This window comes from Balaenoptera acutorostrata, chromosome 7, assembly GCF_949987535.1.
Source record: "Balaenoptera acutorostrata chromosome 7, mBalAcu1.1, whole genome shotgun sequence".
Lineage (NCBI taxonomy): Eukaryota > Metazoa > Chordata > Mammalia > Artiodactyla > Balaenopteridae > Balaenoptera > Balaenoptera acutorostrata.
Genome location: NC_080070.1, coordinates 16,552,690 through 16,576,206, shown reverse-complemented (window position 1 = coordinate 16,576,206; position 23,517 = coordinate 16,552,690). Strand labels below are relative to the sequence as shown.

At 42.2% G+C, this 23,517-nt stretch overlaps 1 protein-coding gene across 2 annotated transcripts in view; it reads right to left on the bottom strand.

The window, feature by feature from the left end:
• DGKI (diacylglycerol kinase iota) overlaps nucleotides 1-23,517 on the bottom strand; it is a 473,650-nt gene that overhangs the window by 287,509 nt on the left and 162,624 nt on the right. For both annotated transcript variants that reach the window (XM_057550578.1, XM_057550579.1), the window contains exon 2: nucleotides 12,701-12,809. In XM_057550578.1, the coding sequence (XP_057406561.1) occupies nucleotides 12,701-12,809 (109 nt within the window). The remainder of the gene's footprint in view (nucleotides 1-12,700; nucleotides 12,810-23,517) is intronic.

The following is a 23,517-nucleotide window of genomic DNA, read 5'->3' as shown; positions in this document are numbered from 1 at the left end:
CTTCTAAACCAGGAGCTTCTTATAACTTAGTTTTAAGTTGCTGTGGAGTCAAAGCATAATAAATTACTAATTCAAACATTTTACCAGCTCAATAGGGCCTTCGTCCAATTCTAAATTCTTCAAATTGAATGATTTCTCTACTTCTAAAAATATTCACATACTTCCAGTGGCAAACAGAGAATAGCTGTAGGTTTGGAACCCTAAAAGTTTTCAGATCATGATGGATGAGAACAAGATAAAAAATAAATAAATTAATTAAAAGGCATTTCTTTGCCAGGTATCCTAAAGAAATCAAGCTCCACAAACTAAAATATTCTACTACTGGGAACTTAACATCCAGATTTAACTTATAACCATTTATAGAATTAAATCTCTTTTCATTCTTTTATTCTCTAATTCATTCAATAGACATTCCACACACCCCGTGCCAGGCACTGGGTTAGTGTGCAGTAAAATCTACCAGAGAACATGGAAACTAAACACATAATTATAGCAGCAAATACTATGGAAACTCACTACAGCAAAAATCCCACCAACTCTTTTAAAAAGTGAAGTATAAAATGTTGCAGTGGGGAAAAGGTCAAAAATCCTTGATAATACCAATCTAGGCAGGCCAAAAATTAAGTCCCGGTAGGCCAAGTAAGGTGGGCAGGAGCAGGCAAGCCAAGGGAGTCAGAGACTTGCAAGACGTCAGTAACTCACTGGGCTGGCAGGCTTCATCCACGCTGGGCCAAGCCGATTGCCCCTGCACACTGGAGACCCTCTACGAGCACTCAGAGGCTTGCTGATAAGGATTCAGGCACAGGCACGGCAGGACTGCTAAGATGAGCTAACCTCACTCCTGAGTGGGGATCTGATTAGAAAGCCCGACATTAGTAAGAGAAGAGGGAAAGAAAACGGTGGAGGCTTCCAGCCACAGTGGATCGAGCACACTGGTTCTCAAATTTAATTGCTCATTACAATGATCTGATGAGTTCTGAAGAACACCTGGCTACCAGCCCATCCCCAGAAAGTGTGCTTTAACTAGTCTGAAGTTTTTAGCAAATATTTGCAGCTGTAAGAATGGAAATACCACTTACTGAAATTCAGGGAGAAGATTACAGTAAGAGCAGATTTAGGGAGTAAGTAGAGTTCAGGTTTTTGTCTTATTTTATTTTCCATTGAGTTATAATTAACATTCAATATATTAGTTTCAGGTGTACAACACAGTGATTCTATATTTTTATACATTATGAAATGATCAGTGCAATGAGTTCAGTGTTGAGGATGTAAAATTCTGAGATGCTTATTAGACCTTCAAGTGGAGATGTTGAGAGGGCAGTTTTTTTATGAGTCTGAAGTTCAAAGAAGAGGTATGTACTGTATGAATAATTTGGGAGGCAACTGTTAATTGATGGCATCTATAGCCATGAGAACTGAATGCAAAAACCTAAGGACTGAATGTGGATGGAAAGCTCTGAGTACTAAGTTGTGGAACATTCCAATACTTAGAGTTTGGGAATATAGGAAAGATCCAGCAAAGGGGACTGGGACGGAGTGGCCACTGGGGTATAAGGAAAACAAAAAAGAGTATAACGTTTCCAGGAAGAAAGTGCACCTAGAAGGTCTGTGTTAAAAGCTGAAGAATTGGCCATTGGATTTCGCCATGTGAACACGTGAAGTCACTGATGACCTTGACAAAAGTACCAACAGCAGGATGAGAAGGAAGAAAGCCTGACGGAATTGGGTTCAAGAAATAATATTACTGACTCCAGTTTCAAAATGTGTATGAAACCCAATTGATTCTCACCACATCTACTGTTACCACCCAATCCTCCATCATCTCTGGCTTGGAATATTCCCAATAGCCCCCTAACTGGTGTCCCTGCTCTCCTCTTGTCTCCCCATGGTCTGTTCTCCACAGAGCAACCAAAATAATTACCTTAAAATGTAAATCTAATCAGGGACTTCCCTGGTGGCACCATGGTTAAGAATCCACCTGCCAGTGCAGGGGACACGGGTTCGATCCCTGATCCGGGAAGATCCCAAATGCCGTGAAGCAACTAAGCCCGTGCACCACAACTACTGAGTCTGGGCTCTGGAGACCGCGAGCCACAACCACTAAGCCTGTGTGTCACAGCTACTGAAGCCCACGCGCCTAGAGCCCATGCTCCGCAACAAGAGAAGCCACCACAATGAGAAGCCCGCACACCGCAATGAAGAGTATCCCCCGCTCGCCGCAACTAGAGAAAGCCCGCGCACAGCAACGAAGACCCAACGCAGCCAAACAAACAAACAAAAAAAGGTAAATCTAATCAAATTGCTAATCTGCTTATAACTCTTCAATGGCTATCTATGTACTCGGAAGAGTGCAAAGTCCTCACTTACCTCGTCCCTGGGAGTCTCTCTGACTTCCTCTCCTGTCTCTCCGCAATCTCGTTTCCCTGTCCAGCTACCTCATCTTCTCTCTCTCTCCCTCTCAGTCGCTGACCTGCCATTACACTGGCCTCGTATTTCCCAAGCAGACTAAGGAAGCTCTCATCTCAGGTCCATTGAATTTGCTGCTCCCTTGACTAAAAATTGTTTACACAAGACACCTGCACTGCGCATTTCTCATTTCATTTAGATCTCTGTTCAAATGTCCCCACATCAAAGACTGTTGACCACATATTCTGTTTACTATATCCAAACATCCTATTCTTCTTCATTCTGATGTATGTGGGTAATTCCTATTTACCTTTTGGTTACCAGATCAAGTGTTATTTTCTCAAAGAAGCCATCACTGACCCCAAAATCGAAGTCATTTTGTTAGTTACTCTCATAAAACCATGCTTCCTTCCCATCATTTATTCCAACTGGCAATTATTCATTCATTGGCATGATTATTTGATTCGTGTTTCCCTCTTATGCTAGATTCTAGGCTTCATATGGACATTAAATGTCCAGCACTTAACTTAGCACCTGGCAAATAGTAGGTGATAAATAAATTTGGGGAACTGAAAAGATGAGATTAAGAATCAGTGAATGAATCACATTCTTGTTATATGCAGTTCCAAGGAGTAGAAAGGATCTTTTTTTTTTTTATTTTTCCATTAGTTTGGAGTCACCAACTGTGAGAAGTAAACATGGATGCCTAAGAGACATGACGGTCTTTCAAAATCATGAAAGAAACAGAGGCATGCAAGAAAAAAACCAGTCATGCAAGGAAAACATGAAACATACCTTTTCTTAGACTACATTTTCCCCACGCCTCATCCTTTTCTTGTACATCTGTCTTGTCCGACGCATCAGAAGGAAGTAACCTTACCCAAAGAGAGGTCTGGCCTCTGTCCTCAACTATAGGAAGGTAATCTCTCTAAGTGCCTGGAATGTCTTGCCTGATAAGAGTATCTTTGTTTACCTGGGGACCTTGGGCCATGCCAAATATTCTAAAATAGCAGTGACTTATGGTGAGGCATATATCAGCTCATCCTCCAGAGGGGCAAGGGGCTAAAGTCAACCATGCAGGTGGTTAACCGTGTCTACATGACCAAGCTCCGACTAAAACTCTGGGTACCAAGTTTCAGATGAGCTTCCTTGGTTGGCAATATGCCATATGTATAGTTGCACCATGGTTGCTGGGAAAAGTTATCTCTGTCATAAATCCACTGGGAGAGGACAACTGGAAGCTCCTTGTGTCAAAATTTCCTGGACTTTGCACCATGCACCTCTTTCCTTGGCTGGTTTGAATCTGTATCCTTTCACTATAATAGGCCATAAATGTGAGTATAGCAGCTTTCAGAAAATTCTATGAGTCCTTCTAATGAATTATTGAACATGAGTGTGGTCTTGGGAATTCCGGAACCTGCAAGTGAGGATGATCTTGGGAACTCCTGAATTCAGCTGGGTGGCATTCACACATGAATAGAAAAATAAACTGTTGTGGTTTTCTTCTTACACTTCTGATAAATCCTTATCCAGTTCAAGAGTAACAAACATGAGCTCTGGAGTCAGATAGACTTGCTACCTACTAGCTCTATGACCTAGGGTCTCTCTAACTTCCCTAGACCTCAGTTTACTCACCACTAAAATTGTAATAATAAATGTACTTCCCTCACAAGATCACAATGATGTTTAAATGTGAAAATGAATAACGTTCAATGCCTTGCCCACAATGAGAAGTTAATAGGTGTTCAATATAGTTCTTTTTTTAAAAATGTATTTCTTTATTTTTATTTTTGGCTGCATTGGGTCTTTGTTGCTGCGTGTGGGCTTTCTCTAGTCGCAGCGAACGGGGGTTACTCTTCATTGCAGTGTGCAGGCTTCTCATTGTGATGGATTCTCTTGTTGCGGAGCATGGGCTCTAGGAGCATGGGCTTCAGTAGTTGTGGCACGTGGGCTCAGTAGTTGTGGCACACGGGCTTAGTTGCTCTGCAGCATGTGGGATCTTCCCAGACCAGAGCTCGAACCCGTGTCCCCTGCATTGGCAGGTGGATTCTTGACCACTGCGCCACCAGGGAATTCCCTCAATATAGTTCTTCTTATTATCGTTGTGGTTAGTCTCCAGTTTTCCTTCTTCCTTCCTAATCCATAGATGTTGGTATTACCCAACATCTATTTCTCTCCTGGGTCTTTGTAGTCAAGACTGCTAGCCATTCACCAAAATCATTTTTCTCTTCTTCCTGAACACACAGCTAGACCTTGTTACCCAGACTCGCTTGTGATTGGATGGGGCCATGTGACCCAGTTCTAACCAATGGCACATGAGCAGGAGTGACATGTACTATTTTCAGACTTGGCCCATTAAAACCTCCCTCCTTTTTCCCATACTGGATACATGGGAAGTTGGCCTTTGGGATGATTTTAGAAGGCTTCTAATGACGCTGTAAGAGCAACTGTCAGTCCAGGTCACTGAATAGCTATGTGGAACAGAGCTCACCCGCCACCCAACCTGAAACAGTCCTGGTCTGTTACACAAGTGAGAAATAAACTCTTGTATTGAGCCATTACATGATTATTTTATTTATTGCAGCCTAGCCCACCCCAACTAATATAGGCCTCTTCTCTTTGCTCACAGCTTTGTCTGCATTTCCTTTCACTGTCTACATTTACCCCCAAGTTACCTACCATACACTGAACAGCCTGTCTAATCTCTGAGTCCTGGTTTCTTCTGCTCTGAATTCTACTTCTGACATTCTCTCTGATATTTCACACTGCTGTAAAATTAACTCCCTTAAAACATAGCTGTGATTATGCCTCTCTCTTGCTTAGGAGGCTTAAAAAAAAAACCCTATTATTTATAAAACAAAATCTAAACTTAATCCCACATACTAGACCTTCCATTAATGGTACCAATCTGTCTTTCTTATTCACCTTCACACATTCTATTCTTTTGTCACTCTTCTCTAAATATAGTCATATTTTCCTTTTCTGTGCCACGTTTTTTTATTTATTCCATTCTCCACACCCAGGTACCTCTTTCTCTCCTCTTTACACATCCATCTTGAAATACCATCTCAAACAGTATATAACTCAGAGTATCCATCTGTGCCAGACAGAAAAAGTAGTTCCATTTCGAAATGAAGATAACATTTCTTCTGTATTAGTGAGTGTTGAAACAAGTCTCTATAGATATACATAGATTTATATAGATCAACCTATCTATAGATAGATCTAGCTACCTAAGAGTAGAGACCCACCTATGTAGATACAGATAGGATTTCTTGCTCTCAAGTTCTACCTGAAGTCCTAGTAATAAATAGTTATAGGTAAAAAGATACAAGTTGTGGAGAGGGAGTGTTGTAGACTGAATGACACAGATAGAGTACACTGACACCAGAAGCAAATAATCTACACAAAATGAAGACATTTGCTTGTAAAAAATGTTTTGAAACAATAAGACAATCATAAATATGTATCAAATGTAAATATCCTTACAAATTCACAAAGGGGAACAAAAATCTGGACTGTCTCCCTCTAAAAATCGTCAAGGTAATAATAGGTAAAATCTGTCTCAGATGGTTTAGATATGTTGTCCAGTAAGCATATGGCAACTGAGCACCTGAAATGTGATTAGCACTAATTGAGATGTGCTGTCAGTGTAAAATTCACAGCAGATTTTGAAGACTGACTTAGTCTGAAAAAAGAATGTGAACCATCTCACTGATCATTTCTATATTGACTATGTGTTGAAACAGCAATATTTTTATATATTTGGTTAAACAAAATATAATATTAAAATTAATTTTACCTATGTCTTTTCACTTCTTAATGTGGCCACTAAAAATTAGGCTTTCTTTATGGCTCATATATATTTCTGTTCAACAGTGTTAGTTTAGATAATCACTTACTAAGAGGCAAAAGATTAGACCTAGGTACTTCTCACTGACCTGTGAAGTTGTAAGAGTCTATGATTTCTCCCAGCAGGCAATGTGATTTAATTTAAAATTCTCACAATTTTAGAAAATAGAAGATTAGTGAGGGTGCATGAAAACATGCTAGATCTGTCCCACTATTAACATGGCTGACCAGGTCAGGACCTTTACTAATTTATAGTCGGTTATCTCCTCCTGCTCTGCTTAGCAATCTGATATCTTGATTAAATGGACAATGTTTTTTGAAATGAGGATGGAAGTGGAGAAAGATCGGGGTGTGTCATTACTGGTGATGACACCCAAACCTGAAGTTAAAGAGCAAAGGCCAAGAGCTTGTAAGGAAGGCACAGGTCTGCTTGGACCTGCCATCTGAAACAAGACTAAAATGAGAGCGTGCACATATGCATACAGATACACACACACACCTGCATCCTCCTGCCTTTACATTCAAGGCTTCCAAAGATAAAATGACCTAGTTTCATAACCCCATTTAAACCAATCCCACATGAAGACTCTGTTTCCCTAATCTTGTCTCTGAACCAAACAGTGAGGCAGTGAACCCACTGTACTATGTTGTTGTTGTTGTTGTTTTTAAAGAAGCCATCCGTGCTTGACTTTTTTTTTTTTTTTTAGTTATTATGTATTTATTTATTTATTTTTGGCTGTGTTGGGTCTTCGTTTCTGTGCAAGGGCTTTTTCCAGTTGTGGCAAGAGGGGGCCACTCTTCATTGCGGTGCGCGGGCCTCTCACTATCATGGCCTCCCTTGTTGCGGAGCACAGGCTCCAGCCGCACAGGCTCAGTAGTTGTGGCCCACGGGCCAGCTGCTCCGCAGCATGTGGGATCTTCCCAGACCAGGGCTTGAACCCGTGTCCCCTGCATCAGCAGGCAGATTCTCAACCACTGCGCCACCAGGGAAGCCCCCTGTGCTATGTTTTACCTGCCCAGAAGAAAGCACTCCTTTTCTTAGAATCGTCAACCAGAGGAAAGGAAAGGTGGTCTGGATTTAGGATCTGGGTTTGTTTGTGTTGAGGCTCTGTTTTCCACAGCCCTCAGCCTTGGAGGAAATTTTCCAATGAGGAAGGCAAAAATGAATTGAAATCAAGGATGCCATGTTGAAAACCAACATGCTTTTTAAGAAGGATCTTGGTGGCTTTTCTACCATTGCTTTGAGAGTTGTTTAGGCAATGTAATGGGCAAAAGCAAATTACAGAACAGAGGACACAGAGTGAAGACCCACATCCTATGTTCTCTGCTCTAACACTAAAAACAGGGAAGAAATCTCCACGTCCAAATTAAGTCTCCGTTGCATGGGAGGCATGTGACATTTAAGAAAAGACACACATTATCTGTGCAACAGACTCACTTCGAAGTGGGCTAACTCGCTCTAAACTGGAAGCTTGGATTCCAGCCCAGGAGATGAGACTATTTTTCCTTTTTGAGCATTACTCCCTTCCTTTCTAGCAATTTAGCTTGTTTTCCCAAAAACTGGCTTGGCTGACATTCATGGCATGGTGTCAAAGGGAGCAGCCCCTGTAGGTTGTCACCATGAAAGGGGAGAGAGGATACCATTGGGAGGAATGGGAAGATCAAAAACTGTGTGTGCTTTAAGTCTTAACACAATGCACTAGATTAGGAAGGAAATTTAAAAAGAGTTACTTGGGACTCAATAGCATAAATCCATTTATGTTTCAAACAGGTTTTTGACTTGTGTCTACCAAAGCTTTTCAGGAACTGGAGATAATCTGAGTGCCCATCAACTGCCAGCGAAATGTCCCTTTCTTGCTGATTGAGCAAAAAAGCTGTAATCAATTCGTAACTGACATCTACTAGACAGCTACTAGGCCTAGGATACTGTGCTGTCCACTGTGAAGAAGACAAAAGAAGCAGAAGACGTTGCTCCTCCCTTCAAAGTGCCTGAAATCTAAATAGGACCTAGAATAAGAAAGTCAACTAAAAAACACGAATTTGGCTCTAAGACATGCACTATGGTTAGAGGTTTTATGAGGGATCAAAACAGAAAGTGAATAAAATAAACAGAACCAGTTCAACCAAAAAAATGAGCATAGCCTGGCTGAGAACAGGAGTGAAGTCTCTGTAGCAAAGAGCCATTTTCACCTTGGGTGAAACTGAATGTCCACTGTAGTCAGTAGAAAACCCAGGCTCTGTACTGAGGCCTGATCTGGCTACTCCCCATCATTAAGGCTTCCATCCCTGACATGTATGGAGGGGAGGGTCTGTGAGCAAAGGTCAGCAAAGAGTCATCAAGGAAATGACACTGTGTAGGGCAGAGAATCCCATAAGTCAAAATAAACCATTTGAGTAAATCACAGCAAAAGAGAAGCTTCTGGACTTCAAGGAACAGACTAAAAAGAAGACAAAGATAGTATATATCACTAAGTAGGGAAATGAAAATGGAGTACTTCAAGGAAATTATTAAGTTCACACACCCAGAGCATAAACTGACTCCTGCAATAGTCCTCCCACAGCCAAAACGCACGGGTGCCTACAGCGCAGGCTCACCTGGGTCTCAGGCCCCCCACAAGCAGGCCACTCCTCAAAGCCCTTTGCCAGAGGATGTTTAAGAAACAATTGTGTCCCTTCTGCAGACTTTGGTACATACTAGAGTCAAAACGGGGCCCTCTAGGTATTCTACAATAAGTAGAAACTTGGGACTAAGACCCAAGTTCCAGGTTCACCCTGATTTATCTTCAACTTCAGATGCACCATAAACAGCTTTTGCATCTGTTTCCTCACTGGTGAAATGAGGAGAGGGGAGGTGACATAAGTCAGGGGGTCATAGTACTTGAGGCCTTTGAGACCCTCAACCCCTGAGCCAAGAGGTGATGGAGCAAAGAGAATCTCAACCCGAGAGTCAAGGGGGAAGAACACAGAACAAGGCAACTCTCCACAGCCCTTCTCCACCCCTGTTATGCCAGAAGCATCTCTTAGCACTACTGGGGCCCCTTACCTCATCAAAGGCAAGAAATTAAAGTTCCTCCTTTTTTACCTTAATTTTTAAATTTCTGCCACCCTTCTCATATGGGAGACTCTTAAGAGGCTCCAAGCCAAATCAGTGCTCAATAAATAGTAACAGTAAATAAGTAAAGATTGACCATTTTAGGGGCTTCCCTGGTGGCACAGTGGTCAAGAATCTGCCTGCCAATGCAGGGGACACGGGTTCGAGCCCTGGTCCTGGAAGATCCCACATGCCGCGGAGCAACTAAGCCCGTGCACCACAACTACTGAGCCTGCGCTCTAGAGCCTGCGAGCCACAACTACTGAGCCCATGTGCCACAATTATTGAAGTCTGCGTGCCTAGAGCCCGTGCTCTGCAACAAGAAGCCACTGCAGTGAGAAGCCCGCGCACCGCAACGAAGAGTAGCCCCCGCTCGCCACAACTAGAGAAAGCCCACGTGCAGCAACGAAGACCCAACACAGCCAAAAATTAAAAAAAAAATTTTTAAAGATTGATCATTTTAATGCATTTAGTCCAGAAAAGTGGGCTGATAGAAGGAGAGCAGTGGTCACGCTGCTTCTTTGTAGAGAAGCAGAGTAGAATAAAGAGAATGGTAGTAGGTCAAGCCAGAGGACTAGTCTTATACTTTAAACAGAACAAAGAAAATCCTGGTTTAGCTTCTTGAACAAGCAGGCAAACTAAAGTAACATAAATGAATTTGGTGTAAAGCACTTAGGTTAGGAAAAGCCAAAAATTTAGAAGCAAGGGCAAGTCTCAGCAAAAAAAAAGAAGTCATTGAAATGTCTTTAACAATCTGCTTCTTCCTCTCTTCTGAGAAAAATCTTTTATTTTTACATGATTGTCTTAAGGAAGTATCGGGCTGGCTTCTGTTTGCTAACAGCAATATTAGCCCACAATTACAGGGTTTTTTTCAGAGTCACATCTTACAACTCCTTCCACATCAGATCTCTAAATAAGCCCTGAGATGGAGTGTCTTCAGAGAAGGCTTTCCATTTTACCTCCACTGTTAAACATCCCCAAAGTGTTTCCTGCCACCATGATAATTCATCAGGCCATCAAGTCAGGGTAGCCATAAGCAAAGGGGCTGAAGGATTAAAGATCAGCTACGCGCCCCGGCCGTACTTCTTATTTGCTCTTCCTGAACTGTGTACTGCAGTTCACCCAACACTACAAAAATACCACTGGGATGAAATATTAGAGTATACACCTCTCTACAGGAATCAGAAAAATAATACCTTCTAGTCAAGCTTTGGCTCAGGAAGGAAAATTCTTTCTAAGAGCATTTTCTGGTAACTCTTTCCAACATCAAATGGGGATGGAGCGTCCTTCCTCGCAACCCCAGTGACGCTCTCTGTACCCCTCTACTCTAGCTGTCGCTGCCCTGTATTTTAGCTGTCAATGTCTCTTCTGCCCATGGCATTCTAAGCTTCTTGAAGGCACAAACCATATCTTCCTCACCTCAGAATCCTAAGGAACTAACACAGGTTCTAGAACAAAGCAAGTACTCAACAAATGGTGATCAATCAACCAATTCGTCAATTACTTTATTTCTGAATAGAAAACCTGCAGGCTGTACCGTTTACAAAGAACTTTCACGCTCATTGCCCCATTTGATCTTAACAACAGCCCTGAAGTCCCCTTTAGGGAGGGGTCACCATTGTCCCCCTCTACCGATGAGGACCCTGAGGCTGAAAGAAATCAAGTGACTTGACTAAGGTCACAAAAGGGGCAGAGAAATCATTTAATGGATGTTTCTATCTAAATGATATAAACTCTCTCTCATTAGAATCTTGCATCTCAGATAGGATCCTACTACTTTGGATCAGAGGATTTGGAACACCATGGCTATTAAACTAACTTTCTGGGGTCCCTGTAACACACTGTCATCATTGGCCCATGCATATCCCTTTTTTATTTAATTTACCTGTTTGTTTATATATTTAATTCTTTTTTAATTATGTAAGCACTACTGTAAATATATTCTACACTCTCTTATGGTTTAAGAGTTTATTAAATAACTGTCCTGGAATAAAGGGAAATTCGAGGAGAGGAACAGTCTTCCTGAACACCAACTCAACGTACACAGGCGCTACTGGAGCACTCTCGGACTCCATCAAGGAAGAAGTTGCATTTCAATTAAATTCAGTCTTTTGCCAGGTACTTCACACATTGCATACATTGGTATGTGTCCAGAGTATAAAATAAGGATGTTAGTAAGTGTATTCTTGGGAAAGAGGGAGAAATATTATAGTATTAAGGGATATTAAATCATAGCCTATATGCTAAAAATAAAATTGAGTTTAAAAATTCCTCTCCTTTCCCCCACCCTGCCATAGTCTTTCTTATGGGAGGAAAAGAACACAGATTATTCCCTCTGTTCAACTCAACCAGAAATGCTAAACAAGATTCATCGTTAAGACCAGACTGGCAGAATCTCAGCGCAGCCCTCCTCTAGCTTCATACTGTTTCTTACATTCCTTCAGAAAGGGAAAAGGCCTTTCAGTCCACAGTTAGAAGTGTCTTCAACCAAGAACTTGACTCACCGAAGACTCTCAGTAAAAGAAATTCAGATGGCAATCTTCAAGGTAACAGTTTTTGTAGATGTCTTTTGGGTAAAACATTAAAATCAGCTAATATACAGCAGATGCAAACTATTATATATAGAATGGATAAATAACAAGTTCCTACTGTATAGTGCAGGGAACTATATTCAATATTCTGTGATAAGCCATAATGGAAAAGAATATGAAAAAGAATGTATGTATAATGTAATCACTTTGCTGTACAGTAGAAATTAACATGACACTGTAAATCAAGTATACTTCAATAAAATAAACTTTTTTTAAAAACCAGCTAATATACCCACCCCGCTGATATGAGACCCATCTACCTTTGGGTTAGGGGAGGAAGTATAGCAAACAGGAGGACATGGAGTGCCTGGAATGTAAAGTGAGGTCATCCTCTCGCAGGAAAAGAATTAAAAAAAAGAAAAAGAAAAAAAAGGACCAAAAAAGAAAAAGCAGCTTGAGCTAAGGAAATCAAACTTGGACTTTGTGATGTGGCTAAGAGTAAACTCTATTCATCATCAACTTGGCAGGGACCAATAAAGCATGTACACAGAGGTACTTTTTATCTCACAGCTGCAAACCCAGGCAATAGTGCTTCAAAGGATTCATGAAGTTTTTATTTTAGTTTTCAATACGTCTGACTTCATATAAAGGAGCTATGTTCTTAGGAATCTGGAAGTGGAGCCAGGGCTTAGATACCCAAAGATGGATCAGTGAACAATATTGAAAATTATTAAGTCTTGTTGGTAGCTACAGGAATCGTGAGGATGAGAGAGACACACATGCAATGGAATGATATTGAAATGAAACAGCCGACACCTACACTCCAGTCCAGAGTCGCTCTGGGCTCCTTCGCTGGCCCGTTTGCCACAGGAAGGCTGAGGGGATGTGCAGGAGCCAGGTGCTGCAGGCCCGCCCGGGAGATTGCTTTCCTGCAGCAAGAAGAAACACAAAGAAAAACCAACATCAGAAGGTAATACAGAGCTAAACAGTTCCCGTGGGGTAGAAACAATGCCTGACTTAGTCTTCCACGTGTGAAGACCTTTGCAAATGTACTGGAATATATCTCTCTGAAGTGCATGGTGAAGACAGAGGGTGGCAGGTCTCAAAAGACAGGGAGATTGAGGGGACCACCTTAGGGTGATATCGCTTCAGGACCAGACATTAAAATGTAAGCCCCTATTCAGGGCAGAGGGCGGAATGCAGGTCTTTGTGTTTACAGAAAAGGACCTAAGGCTGGGGTGGTCCCAATTCTTAGACAATTTTGAACCTGCCAGAGACTAAGCAAGAAAAGCAGGCTCATGAGGTTTTCAATTGAAGTTCCCCCATTTCCCATCAAAGAGCTCTCCAAGCTGGCTCCCGCCCCAAATTCAGTCTTACGCATCTCAAGAACCTCCTTCCTTACCCTTGCAGAGGAATTCTACACATGGCCTGAGGCTCTACATGGGAAAAGACCCATTTGCATCCTAGAAATCGCACACGCTGAAAGACCAATATCTTACCAAGGTCCGTGGTAAGAAAAATCCAAAACACATTGGTTGGATTTTAGGTTTGTTGAGTGTAACATAACAGAATTTGGGTCAGAAAGGAGCGAATGAATCAGGAGAGGTTGAGAAAGTCAGGCCTGACGCTGGTCTGCAAAGATAAGAAATAAGAGAAGCTGCTGTAGCAAGCAAACATGACTGTTGCTGAGCAAAGGGAAGGGAGGAGATAAGAGCCTAGTGGAGAAAATGAGGACAGCAAGATAAAGGAAGAAAGCAGGGATCACCCACGGAGAGCTTGTGGTATCATCATGAATAATAGAAGTCCAATTTCTGAAGAGCTCCATCAAAGATGTCAGACAATGGTCTCAAGTTTAAACAGGAGTGCTGATTTGTGGATTAACTAAGTGGCTCCCTGGACGGGAGAAGAGCGTTCCTCTCTGGGAGTGTCCACGTGTGCTCTGAGAATGACCTGAGCTAGAATCAGGCGGGCCTTTGTGGTGCTGCAGCTCTGAGTCCTGAGTGGGTCTGAGCGGGCTGTGGGGGGCAGGAATCTGCACTTACACATGCTTCCCAGGTGCTTCCTTCTGTCGCTAAAGTCTTCACACTGCTCTACGAGAGTGCAAAAAGATTTTAATATAAAACGGAACCAGAGGATATGAAATGGAGAGTCTCACACATGTGCCCTCAGGCAAACGAAACATAAGAACTAAGAGATTGATTTCCAGTAAATGCCTGATTTACAGGAGACAGAAACTTATCCCTCAAACAATGAACATTCATCAAGAATCTCTCCCCATCCTCAAACCAATGAACTTGCTGCTTGGATTCTGGTTGGACTCTCCCCTCTTTGCTCTCTTTGACCATAAGAACAGTTCGTCCCAAACTATCAACAGATTCGCCCATAGCTTACTATAGTTTGCATGTCCCACATTGCACTTCCTCTGCTATTCCCACATAAACTCAATTTCTGGTCATTTGAGCTTGCTTCAGTTTACTTCTTTATTTAGGTTGACAGAGCAAGAGAGGGGGCACTAACTACCCCAGGCCTATCAAGGGGGAGCCTGAAGGAAAGGACCAGCCACTTCATTACCTACTTTACTTGCATTAGCTCTCTGCAGCCTGTCTCATAGGATGTAAACACTGCAGTAAGAACCTGCCATCTCTGACAATACACCTGCAGAAGCACCAAGTCCCCAGGGAGGCCCAGATGTTCATACAGAGGAACAAGGCTACACACAGACAGTGACATGGGGAGAGGAAGGCAGTGATGGCCAAATATATGGTGAATCCCATCATAACCCAGCAGAATCCAAGCTTTGTTGGACTCTAGAAGACAGATGATCTCCCTGTACTGTTCACTGATCTCTGCAAATTCCACCCATTCATGCAATTTGTAAAGGTGAGCAAGATGAACAGCAGAACCAAATCCCAAGGAAAGGCTGGGTAGAATCCAGAAAGGAATCCAGGATTGTACAGCCAGTAACCAAGGATCAAGTATGGCTGAGAGTTCAGCAAGTGTCCAGCCTTCTTCTTCTTCCCCTTCCCCTTTGCTTCTTCTTTCTTCTTCTCCTTCTTCTTCAGCCCCTCAGTCCAATGTATATTCCATTTTGTTGAGCCATAAGGAAAGAACACTGGAAGATTCTTCTTCTCCTCCTTCTCCTTCTTCTTTTTTCCTCTCTTTCTATACACAGGAAGTCCCAGAAACACTGGCTAGGTCTTCAGTAGCTGGAAGTGATCATATCAAGCTTGCCAGTAGCCTATATTCAGAAGCTCCCAGTACTGGGCAGCAAGGCAATGTACTTGCTTTATATAATCCCGCAAAGAGTCATTACAGGCTATGTAGGCCTTTAATGAAGACAGTCTGATGACACAATATTTTTTTCCCTCACTTTCATCAAGGCAAATAATTAACAACATCAATTTTGGTCCCTCACTCCAAAGTATATTCCATTTTCTTTAGCCAAAGGAAAGAACACCAGAAGATTCTTATATGGTGAGCCTTCATCCCCCAGGCATTTTTTTCTCCACCTGAGTTCAAAGAACTTCTTTAGCATTTTTCATTAGTACTTTTCTCTGGCTTTGAAGGATCCTGTATGGTGATTCTGAGTCACAGTTTTTATCACAAGAAAGCCAGATCTCTGTGGAGTCTGAATCTACAGGTTCCACTTTTGATTTCCTAACAGACACCACAAACTAAATTTAAGTGTTCTAGCAAAAAAAATACCAAATGGTGCCTAAGCACAAAGCCTTAGAACAGCTGAAGAATTCCTAAATCTTAGGTGAATGAGAAAAACATAATCCTTCATCTTTTCATAAACAGCCACAGAGAGTTGTGATCAGAAAAAAGAAAGAAGAGAGGAAATAAAATGCTGTTGTCACAGTAGAAACCACAGGAAAAATGAGTTTAACTCATCAGAAGTTGGAGACTGACCACCGAAACCTGATTACTCTTGCTAATGAGGACTGCCAGCAAATTGCTCAAAGAATCAAATTAGAATGTAAGGGATATATTTGTCTCTAGAAGAGCAATGTGGCTATAAGATAAGAGACATACTAACTAACATTTAACCCTGGATAAGCCCTGCAATGAAATTACAGTCAAATCATACTCTCTCCCAGCCTGTGAATAGAAACGATTAAGTAAGGGCTTTTGTTGATTATTTATTCCTCATTGTGGACGCAAATTTAAGGCTGGTTTTTTGTAACATTAATAGAAGAAAAGTGTATATCTACCACACATAGAAACATTAATTGTGGGGAAATAAATAAGAAACATCAAAGTGGCTGCCAGTTTGTAACTGTAAATGGGCCTCACGAAAGGACATTACATAAGAAAGAGAACAGGAAAAATACATAGAGGTACTACAGGGGGTGGGAGGTAACTTCTAATTATAGCTTTCCATTCTTCTAAATAACCATGGGAGAGAACTCTTTTTTTTTCAATAATTCATACACGTATACACATTTTGTTCCAAAATAAGAAAGCAATTTCATTATTTCTCAGACCTCAAATAAAATTAGTATAAGTTATTTTTCTATTTGGATTCATCCTGGCTGCAAAAGACGACATTTAAGAGTCTGGTAGATGATGGCGGGGCGGAGGGAGAAGATGGCGGAAGAGTAAGACGTGGAGATCACCTTCCTTCCCACAGATACAGTAGAAATACATCTACACGTGGAACTGCTCCTACAGAACACCCACTGAACGCTGGCAGAAAACGCCCGACCTCCAAAAAGGCAAGAAACTCCCCCCGTACTTGGGTAGAGCAAAAGAAAAAAGAAATAACAGAGACAAAAGAATAGGGACGGCACCTGCACCAGTGGGAGGGAGCTGTGAAGGAGGAAAGGTTTCCACGCACTAGGAGCCCCTTCGCGGGCGGAGACTGCGGGTGGCGGAGGGGGGAAGCTTTGGAGCCACGGAGGAGAGCGCAGCCCCAGGGGTGCGGAGGGCAAAGCGGAGAGGTTCCCGCACAGAGGCTCGGCGCCGAGCAGCACTCACCAGCCCGAGAGGCTTGTCTGCTCCCCCGCCGGGGCGGGCGGGGCTGGGAGCTGAGGCTCGGCTTCAGTCGGATCGCAGGGAGAGGACTGGGGCTGGCAGCGTGAACACAGCCTGAAGGGGTTAGTGCACCACAGCTAGCCAGAAGTGAGTCCGGGAAAAAGTCTGCAGCTGCCGAAGAGGCAAGAGACTTTTTCTTGCCTCTTTGTTTCGTGGCGCGCAAGGAGAGGGGATTCAGAGCGCCGCCTAAACGAACTCCAGAGAAGGGCGCGAGCCGTGGCTATCAGCGCGGATCCCACAGCAACAGGGGCGCAGAGGGAAAATCGGAGAGACTCCCGCACAGAGGCTCGGCGCCGAGCAGCGCTCACCAGCCCGAGAGGCTTGTCTGCTCACCCGCCGGGGCGGGCGGGGCTGGGAGCTGAGGCTCGGCTTCTGTTGGATCGCAGGGAGAGGACTGGGGCTGGCAGCGTGAACACAGCCTGAAGGGGTTGGCGCACCACAGCTAGCCGGGAGGGAGACCAGGAAAAGGTCTGCAGCTGCCGAAGAGGCAAGAGACTTTTTCTTGCCTCTTAGTTTCGCTGCGCGCAAGGAGAGGGGATTCAGAGCGCCGCCTAAACGAACTCCAGAGAAGGGCGCGAGCCGCGGCGATCAGCGCGGACCCCAGAGACGGGCGTGAGACGCTGGGGCTGCTGCTGCCGCCTCCAAAAAGCCTGTGTGTGAGCACAGGTCACTCTCCATACCGCCCCTCCCGGGAGCCTGTGCAGCCCGCCACTGCCAGGGTCCCGGGATCCGGGGACAACATCCCCGGGAGAACGCACTGCGCGCCTCGGGCCGGTGCAACGTCACGCCGGCCTCGGCCGCCGCAGGCTCGCCCCGCCTCCTCCGTGCCCCTCCCTCCTCGCGGCCTGGGTGAGCCAGAGCCCCCGAAGCAGCTGCTCCTTTAACCCCGTACTGTCTGGGCGGGGAACAGACGCCCTCAGGCGACCTACACGCAGAGGCGGGTCCAAATCCAAAGCTGAACCCCAGGAGCTGTGCGAACAGGGAAGAGAAGGGGAAATCTCTCCCAGCAGCCTCAGGAGCAGCGGATTAAAACTCCACAAACAACTTGATGTGCCTGCATCTGCTGAATACCTGAATAGACAACGAATCAGCCCAAATGCAGGAGGGGGACTCTGGGAGCAGGAGATATTAATCTTTCCCCTTTTCCTTTTTTTTGTGAGTGTATATGTATATGCTTCTGGGTGAGATTTTGTCTGTATAGCTTTGCTTTACAATAGCTTTATTTTACTTCACTATATTATAGCCTCTTTCTTTCTTTCTTTCTATTTTTTCTCCCTTTTACTCTGAGCCGTGTGGACGAAAGGCTCTTGGTGCTCCAGCCAGGCATCAGGGCCGTGCCTCTGAGGTGGGAGAGCCAACTTCAGAACACTGGTCCACAAGAGACCTCCCAGCTCCACGTAATACCAAACGGCAAAAATCTCCCAGAGATCTCCATCTCAACATCAAGACCCAGCTTCACTCAACGACCAGCAAGCTACAGTGCTGGACACCCTATGCCAAACAACTAGCTAGACAGGAACACAACCCCATCCATTGGCAGAGAGGCTGCCTAAAATCATAATAAGGCCACAGACACACCAAAATACACCACCAGACGTGGACGTGCCCACCAGAAAGACAAGATCTAGCCTCATCCACCAGAACTCAGGCACTAGTTCCCTCCACCAGGAAGCCTACACAACCCACTGAACCAACCTTAGCCACTGGGGACAGATACCAAAAACAACGGGAACTACGAACCTGCAGCCTGTGAAAAGGAGACCCCAAACACAGTAAGATAGGCAAAATGAGACGACAGAAAAACACACAGCAGATGAAGGAGCAGGCTCAAAACACACTGGACTTAACAAATGAAGAGGAAATAGGTAGTCTACCTGAAAAAGAATTCAGAATAATGATAGTAAGGATGATCCAAAATCTTGGAAATAGAATAGACAAAATGCAAGAAACATTTAACAAGGACGTAGAAGAACTAAAGAGGAACCAAGCAATGATGAAAAACACAATAAATGAAATTAAAAATACTCTAGATGGGATCAATAGTAGAATAACTGAGGCAGAAGAAAGGATAAGTGACCTGGAAGATAAAATGGTGGAAATAACTACTACAGAGCAGGATAAAGAAAAAAGAATGAAAAGAACTGAGGACAGTCTCAGGGACCTCTGGGACAACATTAAACGCTCCAACATTCGAATTATAGGGGTACCAGAAGAAGAAGAGAAAAAGAAAGGGACTGAGAAAATTTTTGAAGAGATTATAGTTGAAAACTTCCCTAATATGGGAAAGGAAATAGTTAATCAAGTCCTGGAAGCACAGAGAGTCCCATACAGGATAAACCCAAGGAGGAACACGCCAAGACACATATTAATCAAACTGTCAAAAATTAAATATAAGGAAAACATATTAAAGGCAGCAAGGGAAAAAAAAACAAATAACACACAAGGGAATCCCCATAAGGTTAACATCTGATCTATCAGCAGAAACTCTGCAAGCCAGAAGGGAGTGGCAGGATATACTTAAAGTTATGAAGGAGAAAAACCTACAACCAAGATTACTCTACCCAGCAAGGATCTCATTCAGATTTGATGGAGAAATTAAAACCTTTACAGACAAGCAAAAGCTGAGAGAGTTCAGCACCACCAAACCAGCTTTACAACAAATGCTAAAGGAACTTCTCTAGGCAAGAAACACAAGAGAAGGAAAACACCTATGATAACAAACCCAATACATTTAAGAAAATGGGAATAGGAACATACATATCGATAATTACCTTGAATGTAAATGGATTAAATGCTCCCACCAAAAGACACAGGCTGGCTGAATGGATACAAAAACAAGACCCATATATATGCTGTCTACAAGAGACCCACTTCAGACCTAGAGACACATACAGATTGAAAGTGAGGGGATGGAAAAAGATATTCCATGCAAATGGAAATCAAAAGAAAGCTGGAGTAGCAATTCTCATATCAGACAAAATAGACTTTAAAATAAAGACTATTACAAGAGACAAAGAAGGACACTATATAATGATCAAGGGATCGATCCAAGAGGAAGGTATAACAATTGTAAATATTTATGCACCCAACATAGGAGCACCTCAATACATAAGGCAAATACTAACAGCCATAAAAGGGGAAATTGACAGCAACACAATCATAGTAGGGGACTTTAACACCCCACTTTCACCAATGGACAGATCATCCAAAATGAAAATAAATAAGGAAACACAAGCTTTAAATGATACATTAAACAATATGGACTTAATTGATATTTATAGGACATTCCACCCAAAAACAACAGAATACACATTTTTCTCAAGTGCTCATGGAACATTCTCCAGGATAGATCATATCTTGGGTCACAAATCAAGCCTTGGTAAATTTAAGAAAATTGAAATCGTATCAAGTATCTTTTCCGACCACAACGCTATGAGACTAGATATCAATTACAGGAAAAGATCTGTAAAAAATACAAACACATGGAGGCTACACAATACATTACTTAATAACGAAGTGATCACTGAAGAAATCAAAGGGGAAATCAAAAAATACCTAGAAACAAATGACAACGGAGACACAACGACCCAAAACCTATGGGACGCAGCAAAAGCAGTGCTAAGAGGGAAGTTTATAGCAATACAAGCCTACCTCAAGAAACAGGAAACATCTCGAATAAACAACCTAACCTTGCACCTAAAGCAATTAGAGAAAGAAGAACAAAAAAACCCCAAAGCCAGCAGAAGGAAAGAAATTATAAAGATCAGGTCAGAAATAAATGAAAAAGAAATGAAGGAAACAATAGCAAAAATCAATGAAACTAAAAGCTGGTTCTTTGAGAAGATAAACAAAATTGATAAACCATTAGCCAGACTCATCAAGAAAAAAAGGGAGAAGACCCAGATCAATAGAATTAGAAATGAAAAAGGAGAAGTAACCACTGACACTGCAGAAATACAAAAGATCATGAGAGATTACTACAAGCAACTCTATGCCAATAAAATGGACAACCTGGAAGAAATGGACAGATTCTTAGAAATGCACAAACTGCCGAGACTGAAACAGGAAGAAATAGAAAATATGAACAGACCAATCACAAGCACTGAAATTGAAACTGTGATTAAAAACCTTCCAACAAACAAAAGTCCAGGACCAGATGGCTTCACAGGTGAATTCTATCAAACATTTAGAGAAGAGCTAACACCTATCCTTCTCAAACTCTTCCAAAATATTGCAGAGGGAGGAACACTCCCAAACTCATTCTACGAGGCCACCATCACCCTGATACCAAAACCAGACAAAGATGTCACAAAGAAAGAAAACTACAGGCCAATATCACTGATGAACATAGATGCAAAAATCCTCAACAAAATACTAGCAAACAGAATCCAACAGCACATTAAAAGGATCATACACCATGATCAAGTGGGGTTTATCCCAGGAATGCAAGGGTTCTTCAATATACGCAAATCAATCAATGTGATACACCATATTAACAAATTGAAGGAGAAAAACCATATGATCATCTCAATAGATGCAGAGAAAGCTTTCGACAAAATTCAACACCCATTTATGATAAAAGCCCTGCAGAAAGTAGGCATAGAGGGAACTTTCCTCAACATAATAAAGGCCATATATGACAAACCCACAGCCAACATTGTCCTCAATGGTGAAAAACTGAAACCATTTCCACTAAGATCAGGAACAAGACAAGGTTGCCCACTCTCACCACTATTATTCAACATAGTTCTGGAAGTCCTAGCCACAGCAATCAGAGAAGACAAAGAAATAAAAGGAATCCAAATCGGAAAAGAAGAAGTAAAGCTGTCACTATTTGCAGATGACATGATACTATACATAGAGAATCCTAAAGATGCTACCAGAAAACTCCTAGAGCTAATCAATGAATTTGGTAAAGTAGCAGGATACAAAATTAATGCACAGAAATCTCTTGCATTTCTATACACTAATGACGAAAAATCTGACAGTGAAATTAAGAAAACACTCCCATTTACCATTGCAACAAAAAGAATAAAATATCTAGGAATAAACCTACCTAAGGAGACAAAAGACCTGTATGCAGAAAATTATAAGACACTGATGAAAGAAATTAAAGATGATACAAATAGATGGAGAGATATACCATGTTCCTGGATTGGAAGAATCAACATTGTGAAAATGACTCTACTTCCCAAAGCAATCTACAGATTCAATGCAATCCCTATCAAACTACCACTGGCATTTTTGACAGAACTAGAACAAAAAATTTCACAATTTGTATGGAAACACAAAAGACCCCGAATAGCCAAAGCCATCTTGAGAATGAAAAATGGAGCTGGGGGAATCAGGCTCCCTGACTTCAGACTATATTACAAAGCTTCAGTAATCAAGACAGTTTGGTACTGGCACAAAAACAGAAATATAGATCAATGGAACAGGATAGAAAGCCCAGAGATGAACCCACACACATATGGTCAACTTATCTTTGATAAAGGAGGCAAGCATATACAGTGGAGAAAAGACAGCCTCTTCAATAAGTGGTGCTGGGAAAATTGGACAGGAACATGTAAAAGTATGAAATTAGAACACTCCCTGACACCATGCTCAAAAATAAACTCAAAATGGATTAAAGACCTAAGTGTAAGGGCAGACACTATCAAACTCTTAGAGGAAAACATAGGCAGAACACTCTATGACATACATCACAGCAAGATTCTTTTTGACCCAGCTCCCAGAGAAATGGAAATAAGAACACAAATAAACAAATGGGACCTAATGAAACTTAAAAGCTTTTGCACAGCAAAGGAAACCATAAACAAGACCAAAAGACAACCCTCAGAATGGGAGAAAATATTTGCAAATGAAGCAACTGACAAAGGATTAATCTCCAAGATTTACAAGCAGCTCATGCAGCTCAATAACAAAAAAACGAACAACCCAATCCAAAAGTGGGCAGAAGATCTAAATAGACATTTCTCCAAAGAAGATATACAGATGGCCTACAGACATATGAAAGAATGCTCAACATCATTAATCATTAGAGAAATGCAAATCAAAACTACAATGAGATATCATCTCACACCGGTCAGAATGGCCATCATCAAAAAATCTAGAAACAATAAATGCTGGAGAGGGTGTGGAGGAAAGGGAACACTCTTGCACTGTTGGTGGGAATGTAAATTGATACAGCCACTATGGAGAACAGTATGGAGGTTCCTTAAAAAACTACAAATAGAACTACCATATGACCCAGCAATCCCACTACTGGGCATATACCCTGAGAAAACCATAGGTCAAAAAGAGTCATGTACCAAAATGTTCATTGCAGCTCTATTTACAATAGCCAGGACATGGAAGCAACCTAAATGTCCATTGACAGATGAATGGATGAAGAAGATGTGGCACATATATACAATGGAATATTACTCAGCCATAAAAAGAAATGAAATGGAGGTATTCGTAATGAGGTGGATGGAGTTAGAGTCTGTCATACAGAGTGAAGTAAGTCAGAAAGAGAAAAACAAATATAGTATGCTAACACATATATACGGAATCTAAGGGAAAAACAAAACAAAACAAAAAAAGGCCATGAAGAACCTA